Here is a 17351-nt window from a genome sequence, read left to right on the forward strand (position 1 = left end):
GCCCGCCCCGCCCCCCGCCCGCCCCCCCGCCCGGCATCTGCCTCGCCTGCCGGGCGCTGCCCGAGGACGCCGCCGAGCCCGCCGAGCAGCCGCGCAAGGTGGGCGGGGGGGGGGAAAGCGCTCGCCCCGCGGACCCCTCGGCCTCCGCTGCGGGGAGGGCGGCGCCGCGGCTGAGCTGGCCGGGGAGGGGGGAGGGGGGAGGGGGGCCGGGCGGTGCCTTTTCTGGGGAGGGGGCGCCTTTTCCTTTGCATTGGGGAGAGCTGACCCCCCCGAAGCCCCGGCTCCCCCTCCCCTCCAGAGGCCGATCCCGTAGCTGGACCGGCGGGGGGGGCGGCCATCCCATAATGCCCCCGCTCGACGGCCGCCCTGGCTGCTTCGGCTCCCCTTCCCCGCCTGCTCCCGGGTGGCGAACGGGAGGGTCTCGGCCTGAATGGCCCGGCCCCCCTTCCGTGGACCCTGCGCTGCTCCGCCCGGCCTTCGGGCGCTCTCTGCCCCCCCCAGGCTGCCCCGAGCTCGGCCTGGGGCATCCGGGCTTCCCTGGGGCCCGAGCCCGGCTGGGCCCCTGCCCAGGGCAGAGCCAATTGGGGCGAAGCCTCGTCCGCCTGCCGCGGTCGGTCGGTCGGGTGGCGGAGGAGATCCTTCTGCCAGTGGGGGAGGGATCCTGGAGGAATCCAGCCGGGCTGCAGACCCAGGGAGGGAAGGGGAGGGAAGGGGCCCTGGTGAGGCTGCCGGGATTGCCGGTTTCTGGGCTTTGTGGGCCTCCGGTGGAAATGCCGGCTCTGCCCTTAGACGTGGGAACTTGGTGGTGCCCTTTCCTGAAGCCGCGATCTCGAGCTGCGTCTGAGGCTGAGCCAGCCAAGAATGCGGCCCTTCCCTTCCCTGTGCCCTTCCGGCGGTTCCCCTCTGGAGCTGTCAGAAAGCCGAGATCAAAACACGCACAGCAGGGAGACCCGGCCATTGCCGCCCCTGACCGGCCCACCCCACCCGTTCTGCCGGGACTGCTTTGCCTGGATTCCCGGCCTGTCTGAGCTGCTGGGGTTGAGGCCAGACACAGCCGATGCCCCCCCCCATTGCAAGAGAGAGGGGGAGGCTCTGATTTGCCAGCTCTTCCGCTGAAGGGTCTCCCGGCTGCGGCTTCTCTCTGCCCTGCCTTCCTCGGCGACGGAGGAGGAGGAGGAGGGGGCCGGATTCCTCAGCGCCTCCGTCAGATGCTGGTTAGGTATTGTAAGAATCCTCCCGGGCACGGCATGGAGAGGGAGACATGGCCGCTGCCCTGCTCTCTGCCTGCCTGAGTCCGGCTGTCCTCCTGATAACGCGGAGGAATGGCTGCCCGCTCTGCTCCTCGTGGCCTGCCGTCCTTGGGGAGCTCTTGCCAGCCACGGCCCCTCCCCGCCCTCTGCCATGCCTGGGCTGCCGCTTGTCCTGGCACGCTGGCTCCCAGCCCTCCGTGGGGGTCCCTGGCCTGATTACAGCCCTGCCTTCGGTTACCAGCCTGCATCAAAGCGCCTCTTGTCCCTCGGCCTGTAATTTAGTCGAGCAAAGAAGCAGCAAACTGGGGCTTAAGAGCCTCCTTCCGCTTTGGGGGACGCTGGCTCTCCTCTCTGAGGAGGCTGCCTGCCCCCCCCCCGGCGGTCGTGGTGGGGGTCATCGCTGGCCCTTCCTGCCGAAGCAAAGGGGCTGGGGCACCTTCCAGACGGGGTGTGCCCGCGTCCTACCTGCTCGGCAGGTGATTACAGGGATTAGCAGAACTCGGGGGGGGGGGGGAGAAGCATCAATTAAAGTCTTACTCCCCCCCCCCCCGTTGCCTGGCAGGCTCCCCACAGGCTGGGCGTCCCAGAGTGGTCTGAAACCTTGGGAAGCCCCCTTCCTGGCCAGCCGGACTGCCAGAAGCTGGCTGGCTTCAGTATGTGGGACTTTGTTCCAGTGGCTCAGCCACGTGTCTGGAAACCGGGGGGGGGGGGGGAGGTCCAGACCCACCTGGTGCACCTGAACAGGGCAGAAGAGAAAGGGAAGCGTGGGAGGGGGGCAGTTTTTCCCTGCTTGTCCTCCGTTGCCCAGCGCCCATTTCTGTGGGTGCCCAGAAGCTTTGCTGGGGATCAGCCAGATGGGGGAAGCTTTGCCTAAGGGGGGGGGCTTCCTCGCATCCTTCGCTCTGTCTGTCTGTCTGGGTGGTGGGCGAGCACAGCAAAAGTATTGCGATCCCCCTCTGGGTTGGCACACAATCGGGGGTTCCCTGGGAAAGGACAGCTTTCCCTCCCAGTCGCTCACTTGCTCGCCCGGTAGGTGGGCGGTTGCGTGTGTCGGTTGCGTGTGTGCCAATCCAAAGGCCTCCCGCTCGGGCGGCTGAGGCAGGAGAGGCCCGGAGTGGCGGCCACTTTCTCCTCCGGGGGCTGAAGGGGGGAAGGGAGGCACCGCCTGGCACTGCCCACCAAGAGGCCTTGAGAAGCACGTGGACCCCAGAGCGGGTCAAAGGGGGAAGAGCTGGGGGGAGGGGCAACCCAGGATGAGGATCCCGCAGGTTTTGGGGCAGGGGCCTATGTAATGCCTGCCAACGCTGTGCCGTCTGTCTTGGGGGGCAGGAAAGCAGAGGCTGAGGCAGAGTTGTGTGGTTCCATCTGACACACCCCCTTCTGGGCTGGGGCAGCCCCTGAGGTTAGCCTCGGTCCTACCTCCGCTGTGGGGGGGGGGTGGCAGCAAAGGGCCCCAGCTTGCCTCCGGGGAAGAGGGGCAGTTAGCGGAAAGGGCCCCGCTGAGGTCAGCTTTTCCTCTGCAAGCAGCTGCCCCTCTGCCCTGAACCGAGGGGGGCAGTTCTGCTGCCACAGAAGCAAAATGGGTCTGGCCAGGGCTTCCCTCTCGTCCCCACAGGCCCCTTCCTCCCTGGGGGGCAGAAGCCAAGAGTGGCCTGCAAGGAGGAGACCGTGGGGGGGGCAGCAGGAGCCCCTTCTCACGTCCCCCCCCCCGTGCAGAGGAGCAGGAGAGAGAGTGGGCAGGGGCTGGCGTTGCCTCCCCAGGACCCCCCCCCCCCGGTTGCTCTGGGCTCCCCATCCTTTCGGCCTCACCTGGGTTGGGAGGAGCCCAGAAGAAGCGAGGGTTGGGATGCCGGCTGCCTGAGTCACACTGGACACAACTGGATTTTCCAGACAAGTGCACACTCGGCAACTCTGGCTTCTGTTTAGCCCCACCAGAGGCTCCGGAGCCTCCCTGGAGGAATCCATGAATAAAACATCTTGCCCCAGCCTGCTTCTCATCTCACAAACGGCCTCCCCGAGTAGCCCCGTCTGCTGCCAGCTGGGCCTCTGGCTGATTGGGCTGGGGGGGGCACAAGGCCGGGCAGGGGCCGACCGTCTCCATGCTTTGGGTGTCCCTCCGTGGCGCTTGGGCGCAGGCGGGCGGGCCTTTCCTGCACGTGGCGCTTGTGCAACGGCCCACGTCTCTTGCGGCAGCCGTGTGTGCGTAGGTGGGCATGGAGCAGACCCCTCAGCACAAGGAGACGGAGCCGGTGCCTCGTCTTTCTTCCAGGCCTCGGTTGCCAGGGAACAGCTGTCTCGGCTAAAAATAATTTAATTTTTCGCTGTCATCAGCCGTCATGTGAGCGGAGGCTTGTTTTTCGCCCCCCAGGCTGGCTCTGATGCCCTTGGCCGTACATTGCAGGAGGAAAGGCGCTGGGGCCCTGCAGGCCCAGAGCCGGGGGGGGGGACGGAGACCCCGGTTGGCACCCGGCAGACCCCAACCGATTCTGCAGTGGGTCCAAGGCTGGAGAGCGTCTGTTCCTGGGGCAGCCTTGGGGAGGAGCTTGGACCCCCTCCCTCCCTCCTAAGCAGGGGCCTGGAGGAGGGGGGTCCAGGCCTTGGGCCCCGGGGCCTCCTCGGGAGTGTGGCTGCATGCCCGGCATCGCCGTGACTCAGCCTGCCCTGCCTGCCAGGCAAGGGCCCCGGGGGTCCGGTGTTCATCTAGGCTCGGTGTGCGCAGCTGGGGGAGGGGCCTTTGCACAATGGGGGGAAGTCAGCAATCTGGGGAGGGGGGGGACTTGCAAACTGGACAGGGAAGCCCTCAGTGACCTTGGAAGCTGCCAGGCAGCAACGAAATGGCAAGAAGGTGGGGCTGGCGTGGGGGATTGCAGCTGCAAGCGCTTGTCGGCCGGGTGGGCTGGGTGGCAGGAGTGTGCATAACCCACATCTGGGACTGGTGTGATGGGCTTGCCCACAGTCAGGGGGGAGAGGAGGAGGGGGTCTGCAGAAGCAGCCGTGGGGCTCAGTGGGGCTGTGAAAGACGCAGCTGGGACTCTGGGCCCTTTGAGTCGCTGGACAGTTGGCCCCCAGGCCGGATGTGCAGGAGGGGCCCAGCGGCACATCTGGGGGCCCCCTCATCAGGGTCTGCTGGGACAGCTGGCTGACCTGTGGAGATTGTGTGTGTGAGTGTGTGTGTGTGTGTGAGCAAGTGGCTCAGGGCAGGGGTCTTTCCTAACCTGAGCAGGTTCCTGGGACATCTGGCTGGCCCAAAGGAGCGGCTTGGGACCCCATCCGGGGGGGGGGGCTTGCTTTGGGCTTCCAGGGAGAGTCAGGAAAGGAGGGGTCCGGTCCTGGTCCCAAGACAGCCTCCTTGCCTCCTGCCCCACCTTCTGGCCGAGGGGGGGGACCTCTGGTGGTTCCCCTCCCAAGGAAGCAGCTGCTCCTTCTTCCTGGGGGGGGGAACTTTAGGGTCATGGAGGGGGGGTGTCCATTGAGCAGAAGCAGGCGGTGAGTCTGACTCCCCCCCCAATTCCAGGCAGTGGGGAAGTCTGGCTCAGAAAAGGGGCCGCTGCTTGGACAGGCCGTCCCTTTCCTGAGCGTTGGTCCTCGGCCAGGAAGAGGCCGTGCCGGGATGGCCCCAGATGGCCTGAAGCCTCCTGTCCAGCAGGCCTTGACTCTGGCCGGCTGCGGCCCCTTCCCTGCCCAAAGCGGGGGATCTTAAGGGGGCCCATCCGGGGTCCTCTGGTGCTGGCTTCTGCTTCCGGCCACGGCCTGGGGTGTGGCCACTGGAGCCTTTGCCGAACTGAAGTCCAACTAAGGGGCCTCTTGGCTGTCCCCTTGGCGTGGGGCTGACGCCCGGCCCTTGGCGTCTCTGGGGTGACTTTCAGCTTCCTTCAGCGGCTGGGGGGATGTGATGGAGCCCTCTCCCTCTGCCCATTAATCCACTGCTGGGAGGTCAGGCCAGGGAGGGGGCTGGCGCTCCTTAGGTGCAGACACCAGAAACGGGGGGGGGGGAGGGCTGTGGGACAGGGGCAGGTGGGTTGCAAGGAGCTGGCCCTCCCTGTGTGTTTTCTGGCTGGGCCAGGGATGGTGCCAACCCACCGTCAGTCTCTGCTACCCTCTCCCCAACCGTCTCCCCCTCCCCACCCACCGCTCTCACTCCTCAAAATGGTTAAGGTGACGAAGCTTTGTGATCCAGCCACGTCTTCCTGGACCCCCCATAATCCACCCGAGCTGGCCAGAACGAGGCCCCTTTCTCCCCGAAGGAGGGCATCTGTGAGGCTCCAGCCCCTCTTTCTGAGAATAGCCTATGCAGGGATTGCCAGACCCTGCTTTGAAAGCCCCCCCCCCCTCGGGGCAGCTGCCACCTCCCACTTGGTGGCTTTGAGGCTTTCAAAGGGAAGGGGGGGGCTTTGTGGATCTTCAGAGGAGACGTTCGCTTGGCCTTTCGGAGGGCCTGGCACTGTTCATCTCCATCCTGGGTGGGCTTTGGCATCCACTGAATGCTGATTTCCCCCCCCCCCCGGGTAAAAGTTGTAACACATCATGGGCTGCCCTGGTTCTGTGTCCAGCCAACCCGTGGGCAGCCACCATCCTGGGGTGGGTCTCTGGCACGTTTCCCAAGGGCCTTGCTAGGTCTGGGACAGGATCTGCTCCGTCGTCACCCGCAGTGCGGCCAGGGCCAGGAGGAGCCAGTACACGTACACACACACAAACACAGAGATGCTTAAACCACCCGGAGGTTTTGCTCAGTAACCCAAATGGGAAGGGGGCGTGCTGCGTTTCCTGAGGATGGGTGTGTTTGCGGTGGGGGCGGGCGGCTTGTCCAGCCGGTTCCTGGGAACGGCCCAGCCCGGTCCTGGCATCCGGTTCACCTGGCTGCGTTTGTCCCTCGGAATGCGTGGGTTGTGGGGAGCGTCCTGGACGGAGGGTCAGCACCGGGACTGGGTCTCCTGGGCTCAGAGAAATTCTGATGGGAACACAACGGGAGGGGCACAACTAGTGCCCCCACTTTGCCTGGGCATAGCCCGAGTGTAGCGTGCAAGGCCTGACCCCAGTTGAGCTGGCTTCTCCCCTTGCCACTGAGCGGGGAGGAAGACGCTCAAGGCCCCGTCTGCCCCTCATCTTCCTGCAGGTAAGCTGCCCTCCCCCCACTGCCGAGAGGGAGCCAGGATGGCCGGCGCGTCCGTCAAAGTGGCCGTCCGGGTGCGTCCCTTCAGTGCCCGCGAGATCAGCCACGCAGCCACCTGCGTCATCCAGATGCAAGGACCCACCACCTGTGAGTTTCCTGCCTGCTGCCCAAGGACTGGCAGGGGCAGGATGAAGCCATGCGGCAGGGGTGTTGCTGGTGGGGGGGGAACCCTGCCGGGGGCGTCTGTGAGGAAAGTGCTCCGGGCAAATAACTTTCGGGTGCTGCTAGCAGCGTTGATGCTCTGGCTTCCAAAACCAGTGCAATTGTGAATAAGAGCTGAAAGGAGTCTCCAGGTTCAATGGCAGTCTTGCTAAGGAGTGACATCAGTGGAGGAGGGAAGGGGCTCATGTCCTTAAGTCCCACCTTGTCCTCCTGTCGCCTCTCACGTCCGGCTTGGCTGCTGTAAGGAAAGTTGATTTCATCCCTCAGCGTGCTGCGTCTGTGCAAGAGAGGCAGACGGGGCCCATTCGGGTGAGGTTGGGGGCTGACACACTTCCCCACACAGCCCTCAGGCATCCTAGCCCAGATCAGCCCCCCCCCCCACCTTGCCTGTGAGCCTTCCAGATGCAGCTACAAACACCCCAAGCAGGGACCGTGAGGAGCCGCAGTTGAAGCCGGATTCCCAGGCAGACCTTCCGGTGCATTGAAGGCAGCTGCGTCCTCCCGGTCACGCTGCCTTCACCATTGCGGAGGGCTGGCAGTGGCAGATGTGGTCAGAGGGGCTCCCTTCTCTCCTCGCAGGCATTGCCAACCCCAAGCAGGCCAAGGATGCCCCCAAGAGCTTCACCTTTGATTACTCCTACTGGTCCCACACCTCGGTGAGTGTCGCTGCGCTTGCGTGGAATCCTTCCTCCCCTGGATGGGGCTAGCTGTGCATCATCAGGCGCCCCACGTGAGGACCTCTTTCTTGCAGGAGGAGGACCCCCACTTCGCTTCCCAGCACCAGGTCTACAAGGACATCGGGGAGGAGATGCTACTCCATGCCTTCGAGGGCTACAACGTCTGCATCTTCGCCTACGGGCAGACGGGGGCCGGCAAGTCGTACACCATGATGGGCAAGCAGGAGAAGGGCCAGCAGGGCATCATCCCTCAGGTGCCTGGAGCCGAGAGGGGCGCGCTTCACGGCTGTCTTTCCACTGCTTGCTGCTCTCCTGCCTGCAGCCCCTCCAACCTCTGCAGCTTTTGCTGGGATGTGGGGCTAAAGAGGGAGGAGAGTGACCCACCTACCCCTGACCCACTCCTCTGGCCCTGATCCCCCCCTCTCTCTCCCCACAGCTCTGCGAAGACCTCTTTCTCCGAGTGGCCGAGGAAGCATCGCCCTCCCTTTCCTATTCTGTGGAGGTATGTAGGGCAGCTGCCCCCCACCTCACTCGCCATCCCCACGATCCTCAGCCTGAATCCCCCCCTCCTTCCCCAGGTGAGCTACATGGAGATCTACTGTGAGCGCGTGCGGGACCTCCTGAGCCCCAAAAATCGCGGAAACCTGCGTGTGCGTGAGCACCCCATCATGGGGCCGTACGTGGAGGGCCTCTCCAAGCTGGCCGTCACAAATTTCGAGGACATTGCGGATCTCATGGACTGTGGTAATAAAGCCAGGTGAGCCTCTGCCAGTGGGGGAGCTGGGAGGGTCATGGCCCTGGGGTAAGGAGGGTCCTCCTCCTCCTCCACTCTTCCCCCTGGGGGCTCTGGCCCACGACCCTCGCCTCCCACAGCCCGCCAGTGCCTAGGCCCGTACGGGTGGGCTGCTCTAGGAGTAGGGCGCGTGGGAGACCCGGATTGGGACCAAGCAATGTGGGTCCCAAATAGGTGGCTGTTCCAGGAAAGAGACCCCCCTCCCCCACTCACTGATCTGCCTTCCCAGGACTGTGGCTGCAACCAATATGAACGAAACCAGCAGCCGTTCCCACGCCGTGTTCACCATCGTCTTCACGCAGCGCCGGCATGACGAACTCACCGACTTGGACACCGAGAAGGTGGGAGGGCCGGTCTCATCCAGGAGGTGGGGGTCTCCCATTAGGTGCCCAAGGTCGGGGGGTCCTCCTGGACGAGTGTGGGTCCACCTCCTGGAGCCTCAAGCTGGGCCGGGCATTTCTGATGGGAGAAACACCAAACAAGGGTCTGCATGGTTTGCACGTTCGCCCCACACTTGTGACATTCCCGCACTGGGGCTCTGGTGGGAAGGAGCCCAGGCCTGTGGCTTGCATGGCCCGGGATCAAGAGGCACAGGGGAACTCTTGCTGCATCGATTTGGGACCCCTGAGACAATCCCCGGGAGCTCCAGTCCTGATGCTGTGCCCCCTCCCCTCCTCCCCAGGTCAGCAAGATCAGCTTGGTGGACCTGGCGGGCAGCGAGCGAGCGGACTCGTCGGGCGCGAAGGGCGTGAGGCTCAAGGCAAGAGGGCAGAGTTGCGCTGGGTCTCCTGTTTGGCGGGGGGTGGGGGTGGGCTGCGGGAGCTCGGTCCTTTCTCCACATCCATGTGGCCGAGGAAGACCCTCTTCTCCTACTTGGCCCACTCTTCCAGGAAGGCGCCAACATCAACAAGTCCCTGACCACCTTGGGCAAGGTCATCTCCGCCTTGGCTGAGATGGTGAGCAGGAGCAGTCCAGGGGGAGGCAGAGATGGGGGGGGGTGCTTCGGGGACAGGGTCTGGGGCTTAGACCCAGAGATGGGACAAGGCCTTTAGATGCCTTTCGGGGTTCTGTGGGTGTGTTCCCCTTTTCCTCTCCTCCCGACTCACTTCCCCGCCTGCCTTCCCAGCAAAGCAGCCACAAGAGGAAGAAGACCGAATTCATCCCCTACCGGGATTCGGTGCTCACCTGGCTGCTGAAGGAGAACTTGGGTGAGTAGCCGAGCGACCCCTCAGGAGGCCAGGAGGGAGACCCCTCCCCCGCTTTTTTGAGTGGGCACCGTGGGAGATGTAGTTAGGGGGTCCTGCAGGAAAGCGGGAAAACCGGCTCAGCCAAGGGAGGGGAAGGTCTGGTCCAGCCCTGGCCAGGCGGCGCCACGTACCATCCGTCACGGCCCCCTGGATTTCCTTTCGGCTGAAGCCGAACCAGCCAAGCGCTCCGGACTCTCCCCAACCCAGAGAGCTCGGAACAGGCTGAGAAGCAGAAAGGTTGGCAGCCAGAGGCGCTTCCTTCCTTGTGCAAAGCCCAGTTTCTCACCCCGGGGGGGGTGGAGAGGGGGGGGAAGGCAGCCGGGTCTCTTCCTCTCCGATTCCTCCCTTTGCCAGGGGGCAACTCCCGCACGGCCATGATTGCTGCCCTCAGCCCAGCCGACATCAACTACGAGGAGACGCTGAGCACCCTCCGGTGAGCTGGAAGGAGGGCCCGCCCGGGAGGGGAGCCGGTGGACGGGGAGAGGGGCCCCCTCGTGGCAAGGGTCCACGCCACCAGGCCCCCGTCTCAGTGCCCCTCTCCTCCTGCCCCAGTTACGCTGACCGGGCCAAGCAGATCCGCTGCAACGCCATCATCAATGAGGACCCCAACGCCCGCCTCATCCGCGAGCTCAAGGAGGAGGTGGCCAGGCTGCGGGACCTCCTCTCCGCCCAGGGGCTCTCGGCCGCCTGCTTCTTGGGTAGGGGCAGATCGGGGAGGGCGCTCCGGGACCCCCACCTGCCGTTCACAGACCAGAACGAGTTGTAGGGGGCCAACAGTGAGGTTTTGGTGGAAGCCAGGAGATGCGCCCCCACTCGGCCTCTCTCTTTCCAGGGCCTGAGCCTGCCGATCCGGGCGGTGGGCAGAGCGTGCCCAGTGCGCCCTTCGCCTCGATGTCCCACGCCTCCCTCCTGCTGGAGCCCGTGGCCCTCAATGGGGAGCTGGAGCTGCACCTGCCGGCCTCGGAGGAGCAGATCCTGTGCACGGAGGAGGCCATGGAGCAGCTGCAGGTGGGGGACCCTCGGAGGAAGCCCCTCTGCTCGTGCACCAATGTCCCTACAGGAGCAGCGCCCCCCCTGCCCGCTTTCTGACATCAGGGACCCTTTCCCAGCAGCCGGACTCTGCAGGGGGCAGCCTCCAGCCCGGGGCTCCCTGGCCACCGAGGATTACCCATGCTCCACAGCCACAGCAGCCCAGCTCAAGGCAGACTCCTTGCTGGTTGCGTCTCGTCCTCCCTGCGTGATGCAGAGGCAGCCCCTGGGGCTCAGGTCCCCCCCCCTTGCAGCAGCGTGGCCAGTCCCACTCTGCGCAGCAGCAGCAGCAGGGAAACGTGGGCAGAGGGGCTGCCCCTGTGCCCGGGCGACCCACTTCTCCCCTCGTAGGAGACCGAGAGGATCATAGCGGAGCTGAACGAAACCTGGGAGGAAAAACTGCGGAAAACGGAGGCCATCCGGATGGAGAGGTGAGCACGCGTTGCCCCCCCCGCCCCCCACCTCCTTGCTCCGGTTTTGCCAGGAGGGTCTGCTCAGGGAGCTGCATGTTTGCGTGTTTTGTAGCCCCTCCCACCCTGTTTGTGTGTGTGTGTGTGTGTGTGTGTGTGTGTGAGTAAATAAGGCGCCAAAGCCGTCAGGTTGCCTAGGGAGCCATTGTGCGCTCTGCCCCGGAGAAGCACTCGGGCGGGGAGAGTCGGCCAGGGGCCAAGGTTGGGGAGCCCTGAACTAGGGAGCTCCTTTGCCCGGGACCCCAGACGTGTGCCAGGCAAAGTGCTAGCAGATTTCGTCAGCTCTCCCGGTGACCCAGCCTGTCTTTCCTGCAGAGAAGCCCTCCTGGCAGAGATGGGCGTGGCTCTTCGAGAGGACGGGGGCACCGTTGGGGTCTTTTCCCCCAAGAAGGTAAGAGGCGTTCCTGCCTGCTTGGCCTGCCCCATCTCCCCCCCCCCCCACACACACACACCTCTGTCCCCTGGCCTGCACCGGCTCCATTTTGGCAGGGAAGCTCCTGGGCTCCAGAGGGTGGTAAGGGGCGGGAGCAGCCGCCCTCAGCCGGGCCCTCACAACATGAGTGCTCCACTACCTTGGGGTGCAGCCAGGTGTGCCAGGTGTGCCAGTGCTGTCACTTAGAATTGAGACTCATTGGGCGTCTACCCTGTTGAGCCACCCAGCCCCAAAAGTGTCGCTTGTGCACCTGCAAAGACACCCCCCCCAGCCTGGCCACACAGGGTCCCTGCCCTGCAAACGGACGGGAAGGAAGGTCTGCCTGGGCCAGGCGGAGGTTGTGCGCCCGCTGATGCCCCGGCTGCCCCCCCCAGACTCCCCACTTGGTCAACCTGAACGAGGACCCCCTGATGTCGGAGTGCCTGCTCTACCACATCAAAGACGGCGTCACCAGGTGAGGCCGTGCCGTGCCAGGTGCTGGCGGGCGGAGGGCCGCTCTCCCTCCCAGCTGGCGGACAGGGCGAGGCAGCAGGCCTGATCTCCACTCTCCCGGCTAGAGTCGGCCAGCAGAACGCGGACATCCGGCTGAGTGGGCAGTTCATCCAGGAGCAGCACTGCGTCTTCCGCAGCGCCACCAGCGAGACGGGAGAAGGTGAGGCTCAGGACGGGCGCAGCTCCTCCCTCCGGTGCGGCTGCCAGAGGCAGTCAGGATAACCGAGTCTCCTCTCCCCTCTCTTTGTGCTTGCCCGGAGCAGGGGGGCCCGGCCACAGGGCAGCAGGCGGCAGCAGGTATTGCCTTCTTCAGGGGTCTTACCGGATTGGGGGGGCAGGGAGGCATCCCGGTCATCGTCCTGCCCGCCCCACGGTCCAGCTGCCACCCACTGTTCTCCGTGCCTGGCGTTTAGAGCCGAACGGCCCTTGGGCTAGGGCAGCTCAGGGGCAGCCTGGGGCGTGGTCAGCTCTTCCTCAGCCCCACAGGTGTGGGGTGCTTCCTGAGATGCCCTGGCCCTGACCCCTGCCTGTCTCCTCCGCAGTCGTGGTCACCCTGGAGCCGTGCAAGGGGGCCGAGACGTACGTCAATGGGAAGCAGGTGATGGAGCCCCAGGTGCTGCGATCAGGTACTGCTGGGGGGGGCGTCTTGCCCAGGAATGGGGCTAGAGCACCTCTCGCTGGGGCCCTGAGCGAAGGGGGCTGCAGCCTCAAAGCCCGGCCTTTGCGAGTTTGAGCACTGCTGGGTTGTGTGGCTTCCAAAATCGTTCAGAGGTGGGGAGAATCCCCCCCAAACCTTCCGTAGTGCCCCCCATTGCTTGGGGGTCCTTCTGGGGGCAGCCAGCCCAGCGGGAAAAGGCGGAGGGGGCTCGCTGGGACGTGCCAATCGGCTCTGCTGCCAGGGCACTTCTGCCTCCCACCCCGTTCGGCCGGCAGCCTCTTCTGCGCTCCCCACATCCCCGGCTGCGATTTAAGCGTCCCCTTCCAGAGCTTACGTCCCCCCCTTGCTCCCCCCTCAGGCAACCGCGTGGTGATGGGCAAGAACCACGTCTTCCGCTTCAACCACCCTGAGCAGGCCCGGATGGAGCGTGAGCGCAGTCTGCCCCCCGAGGGCCAGGCGGAGCCCGTGGACTGGAACTTTGCCCAGCGGGAGCTGCTGGAGAAGCAGGGCATCGACATCAAGCTGGAGATGGAGAAGAGGTGGGCGAACCCCTGGGCAACCGTCGGGGGCAGGCGGCACGGCTCGCCCACTCTCGGCCTGGCAGCTGGGCTGGGTTGTTCTCGGTGCCTCCCCACGCTGCGTTTCTTTCCAAGGCCCGGGGGAGGGGGGGCAGCTCACCTGCAGCTTTGATCCTGCTGTGGAAATGGGGCCCTGGGGAACGGGGGGGCACTCTGTGTGTCCTCATTCGAGTGTCCGGCTTTGTCCACTTTGTGGTCAGGCTGCAGGACCTGGAGACGCAATACCGCCGAGAGAAGGAGGAAGCGGACTTGATCCTGGAACAGCAGAGGCTGGTATGTGCGCCTGGCCAGGACCCTCTTGCGCACGCGGAACCCTCCCAGCTGGCTTCCCACAAGCCGCGTCAACGGGGGAAGCTGGGTCCACTTAACGACGGTCTGATTTGTGGAACAACCACAGAAAAAACGTCATAAAATTGGGTGCGGGTCACTGAATGACAGCGCCCGTTGTAGTCATAAGTTAAGGACTATTCAATGCATTACAGGTAGTCCTTGACTTACAATCTTTCATTTAGCGACCATTCAAATGGCACTGAAAACAGTTATCGTTTTTCACACCGACAACTGTTGCGGTGCCCCCGTAGACATGTGATCAAAATCAGGATGCTTGCAACTGACTCACATATATGACGGTCGCACTCCCAGGGCCGTGTGATGCCGTTTCACGGCGTTCTGACCTGCAGAGAGAATGCTAGATTCACTTTACAACCATGTTGCTAGCATAATTGCAGTGATCCACTTAGCAACTGTGGCAAGAAAGGTTGTAAAATGGGGCAAAACTTGCTTAACTGTCTCAGTAACAAATTTTGGGTCAGTTGTGGAGGAGTGCGTGTGTTTAACGTCACATGTCTGTTTCTTTTCCCTCCCCCAAATTCCCAGTATGCCGATTCGGACAGTGGCGACGATTCGGACAAGCGCTCGTGCGAGGAGAGCTGGAGGCTGATTTCCTCGCTGAGGGAGAAGCTGCCAGCCATGAAAGTGCAGACAATCGTGCGCCGCTGCGGCCTGCCCAGCTCAGGCAAGAAGCGGGAGCCGCTACGGGTGTACCAGATCCCGCAGCGCCGACGGGCAGCCAAGGACCCCCGCTGGCTGACCTTGGCCGACCTCAAGATGCAGGCGGTCAAGGAGATCTGCTACGAAGTGGCCCTCAATGACTTCCGGCACTCCCGCCAGGAGATCGAGGCCATGAGCATCGTCAAGATGAAGGAGCTCTGCCGCCTCTACGGCCGGCGCGACACGAACGAGCGCGAGAGCTGGCGTGCCGTGGCCCGGGATGTCTGGGACACGGTGGGCGTGGGCGAGTCTGAGGGCCCCACAGGAAGTTCCCTAGCGACTGGGAACCCAGAGACTCAGGTCAGCGCACCGGGCGTGGAAGTCAACGACCTCCGGGCGCACATTGACAAGCTGACGGACATCCTGCAGGAAGTGAAGATCCAGAACAACATGAAGGACGAAGAGATCCGAGCACTGCGGGACCGGGTGGTGAAGATGGAGCAGGTCATCCCCGTCTCGACCCAGGTGAGCAGCTGCCACAGGCAGCAGGTTTTTCCAAAGCCTGTTTACCCTCCTGCTGTGCCAGGGTGGCTGCATTCGCCACCCGCAGTAAATAAATGGGGAACACCACACGTCCTTGGTGTCCTTCGCCAGAACACCCGGTTGTTCTCTTGTAGAGCCCTCCTGGGCTGGCCAAGCGTCCCTCACTCTCCACGTAGGTCCTCCCCACCTTGTGTCTGGCCTGACCCCACTCTGGGGCAGTACCCTCCCTTCGGACCCTCCTGTCAGCTCCCCCATTTCTCTCCCCCCCCCCAGGAAGACGAAGAGCTAGAGAAGGAGTGGCAGTCACTGCTGTTGACGCAGGAGGGCCGAGCTCTCGCAACTGAAGGGGAATTGGGGGGTGCCCCGGCTCTCCAGGAAGAACAGGGGTCCTGTGACCGGGTCTCCCGCTTGATGAAGAAGGACCCCGCCTTCCGCCGGGGGCGCCTCCGTTGGCTCCGCCAAGAGCAGCTGCGCCTGCAGAACTTGCAGCTGCAGCAGCCACAGCAGCGCAGAGGGCCCAGCCGCTTCATCCCCCCGCAGGACTGCAAGCTGCGCTTCCCCTTCAAGAGCAACCCGCAGCACCGCTACTCGTGGGGGCCCAGCACCGCCTTCATGGTGGGCGAGGAGAAGGAAGGGGCCCCCGTCGAGGAGAAGCCTTGGGCCCCCAGCCCCAACAGCCACGGCAGCCCCACTGCACAACCGAAACAGCCCGCCCGGCGCCACTCCCTGGAAGGGGGTCCACAGGCCAGGCGCAGCAGGGGCCGGGGGCAGGATCAGCACCCTCCACGCAAGCATAACTATTACCCTTCCCAGCACCAGCCCTACCCGCAGCGCCGTTCTGGGGGCCTGGAGGGCCTCACCCCGCCCCGCATGCGTCGGCAGAGATCAGCACCCAACCTGCAGCAGGAGAACACCGGCGCGCAGTGATTCTGCCAGTGGCTGCTCCTGCGCCCCCTTTTCCGGAGGGCAGTGGGGAGGAGCCCCCGTCTTACAGGAGGGGTGGCGGCTGAGTGCAGCCCCCAGTGGGCAGGGCGCTAGCTCTGCAGTGTGCAGAGTCCTTGGGGCTGCATCGCAGTTTGCTTGGCGCGGCGCAGTAGACGTAGGCCCCAGGTGCAGCCCCTGGGTGGGGGGCAGGATGGGGGCCTGCCTGGATGCAGCTGCGGGGATGTTCTTCACCCTCCCCCTGCCCTGGAGCAGCCTCAGGGGGGGCGGTGGCAGAATCCAGTGCGGCAGGGGCTTGTGGAGAGGCCTTCCCCTTCCTTTGTGTGGTAGGTGGGCTGGAGATGATGGACCTAAATGGAGGCAGAAGGGGACGTCTTAAAGGGGGAGAGGTAGAGACGGCCTGAAGCAAAATCCATTTTGGGGGCAAAAAGCAGAACTTCAAACTTTGCTGCCGGCCCCCTCCCCACGATAGTTCCAAGGCTGTACAGAACTTTGGGCTGGGGGGGGCACGATTCTTTTTGCCCCTGCTGATCCTATATTAATTGAAGGCTTGTGGGAGCCCCCCCTCCCCATTCCTCTCTGCCACTTTAGGGCACCCCTGCCCGCTCTGCCAAGGGTTGGGGGTGGAAAGGGGGTGGCGCTTCTGAGAATACTTTTATCACCCCTCCCAATTTGGTGCATTAGGCTGCAGGGGAAGCAGGCATCCGAGCGCCCCATGGAAGACTCCCTAGAGGTCTTGGCAGTCGGGGGTAAGGGTGTTATGCCCAGGCCCTGCTGGGGGTGAGGGCAGCTGTATCTGAAGAAGCTCTGGTCTTCGTGCTTGGGGGCGGGGGGGGAGATGTGGGCCTGTGTTCTTGGGCTGGCTACCTATTCCTGAACAATAAAGGTGGCAAAACATCCACCTGGCTGCCTCCAACTCTTTGGGGAGGGGGGAGCTTGGGGACCACCCCCTCTGAAGCAGACCCTTGCCATCCCCGATTCCGGCCACTGTTCTCCCCAGCTGCCCTACTGCACAGCAGCAAGGCCGTTAACCAGAGGAGGAAATCCAGTAACCCCCCCCATCTTGAATCTGCAGGGGGGGGCAGCCGCTCTCCCGTTTGTGGCCTTGGTAGACCCTCCTCAGTCGCCTTGTTCTTTCCTAGGAACGGGGCGGGGGCGGGCAGGAGCCTCTGCAAGGGGGACCACTCTGGGCTGAGTGACGCTCTCCTGGCCCCTCCCCACTTTGAACTCCCAGTCCTGGGGAAGGGGATGCTCAGGGCCGTGTGGGCAGATGATGGGCATGGAGCACCCTGGGCAGATGACGGGCAATGGATCACAGGTGGCCAGTGCTGCGACTTGGAGGGAGGGGACATTCTCTCCCCCCCCTTCATCTCCTCTGCAGGAAACCCCACAGGTTTTCCAGGGGAGGGTCTGCTTGCAGTTCAAGGGGGTCCAAAAGGAGACGGTCCATTTCCTGGGCCTGTTGGGGGAGCCTGGATCTCCACAGCGCTTGTGCCACCTTGGACTGGTTTCCAGATGGGGTAGAAGGCAAGGCCGTGTGGTCGTTCTCCTTGCACAGTGAGGGTCGAGGGACCCCCAACGCCTCACTCTTCCGTAACATCTTCATGAAAGGGGGGGGAGTCACCTGCCACTCAGGATTAGGGGTCATCCGTGCACTGGTGACATCTGGATCCAGACGGGGAGGGACAGGCTGCGGCTCAACCTGAGCAGAGATAACTTTCCTTTTTCGGGTGTTTGCTTGGGTGGGATTACGCTCCCCCAGAAAGACTGGGTGCATAATCTGGGGGGGTCATCTTGGCCCCCCCGCTGTGTCTTTTGGGGGCAGCTCCTTGAAGCCCATGGAAGCCGCTGTTGCTTCAGCCTGCAGGGGTTCTGCCACCGCCCCCACCCCCATCGCTGGCACGTGCCAAGGGGCCA

At 64.1% G+C, this 17351-nt stretch overlaps 1 protein-coding gene across 2 annotated transcripts; it reads left to right on the forward strand.

Annotated features, from left to right (window-relative positions):
• Positions 1 to 33: 33 nt before the first annotated feature.
• Positions 34 to 16255, forward strand: LOC308676563 (kinesin-like protein KIF1C). 2 transcript variants are annotated; one of them, XM_081342439.1, is made up of 22 exons: positions 34 to 98; positions 6364 to 6507; positions 7162 to 7238; positions 7334 to 7513; positions 7696 to 7761; positions 7838 to 8016; positions 8282 to 8393; positions 8735 to 8812; positions 8943 to 9008; positions 9179 to 9260; positions 9654 to 9732; positions 9852 to 9997; positions 10132 to 10307; positions 10680 to 10759; positions 11114 to 11189; positions 11606 to 11685; positions 11789 to 11883; positions 12266 to 12349; positions 12740 to 12920; positions 13160 to 13232; positions 13836 to 14474; positions 14766 to 16255. In XM_081342439.1, the coding sequence occupies exons 2-22, from the start codon at positions 6402 to 6404 to the stop codon at positions 15417 to 15419; spliced, it is 3309 nt and encodes a 1102-aa protein (XP_081198565.1). In that variant the 5' UTR covers positions 34 to 98; positions 6364 to 6401; the 3' UTR covers positions 15420 to 16255. The 2 variants fall into 2 exon arrangements, with proteins under 2 accessions (XP_081198565.1, XP_081198566.1); XM_081342440.1 differs by lacking the exon at positions 34 to 98 and adding an exon at positions 927 to 1219.
• The last annotated feature ends 1096 nt before the right edge of the window (positions 16256 to 17351 follow it).

This window comes from Vipera berus (genome assembly GCF_964194415.1).
Source record: "Vipera berus genome assembly, chromosome: W".
In the NCBI taxonomy this organism is placed as follows: Eukaryota; Metazoa; Chordata; class Lepidosauria; order Squamata; family Viperidae; genus Vipera; species Vipera berus.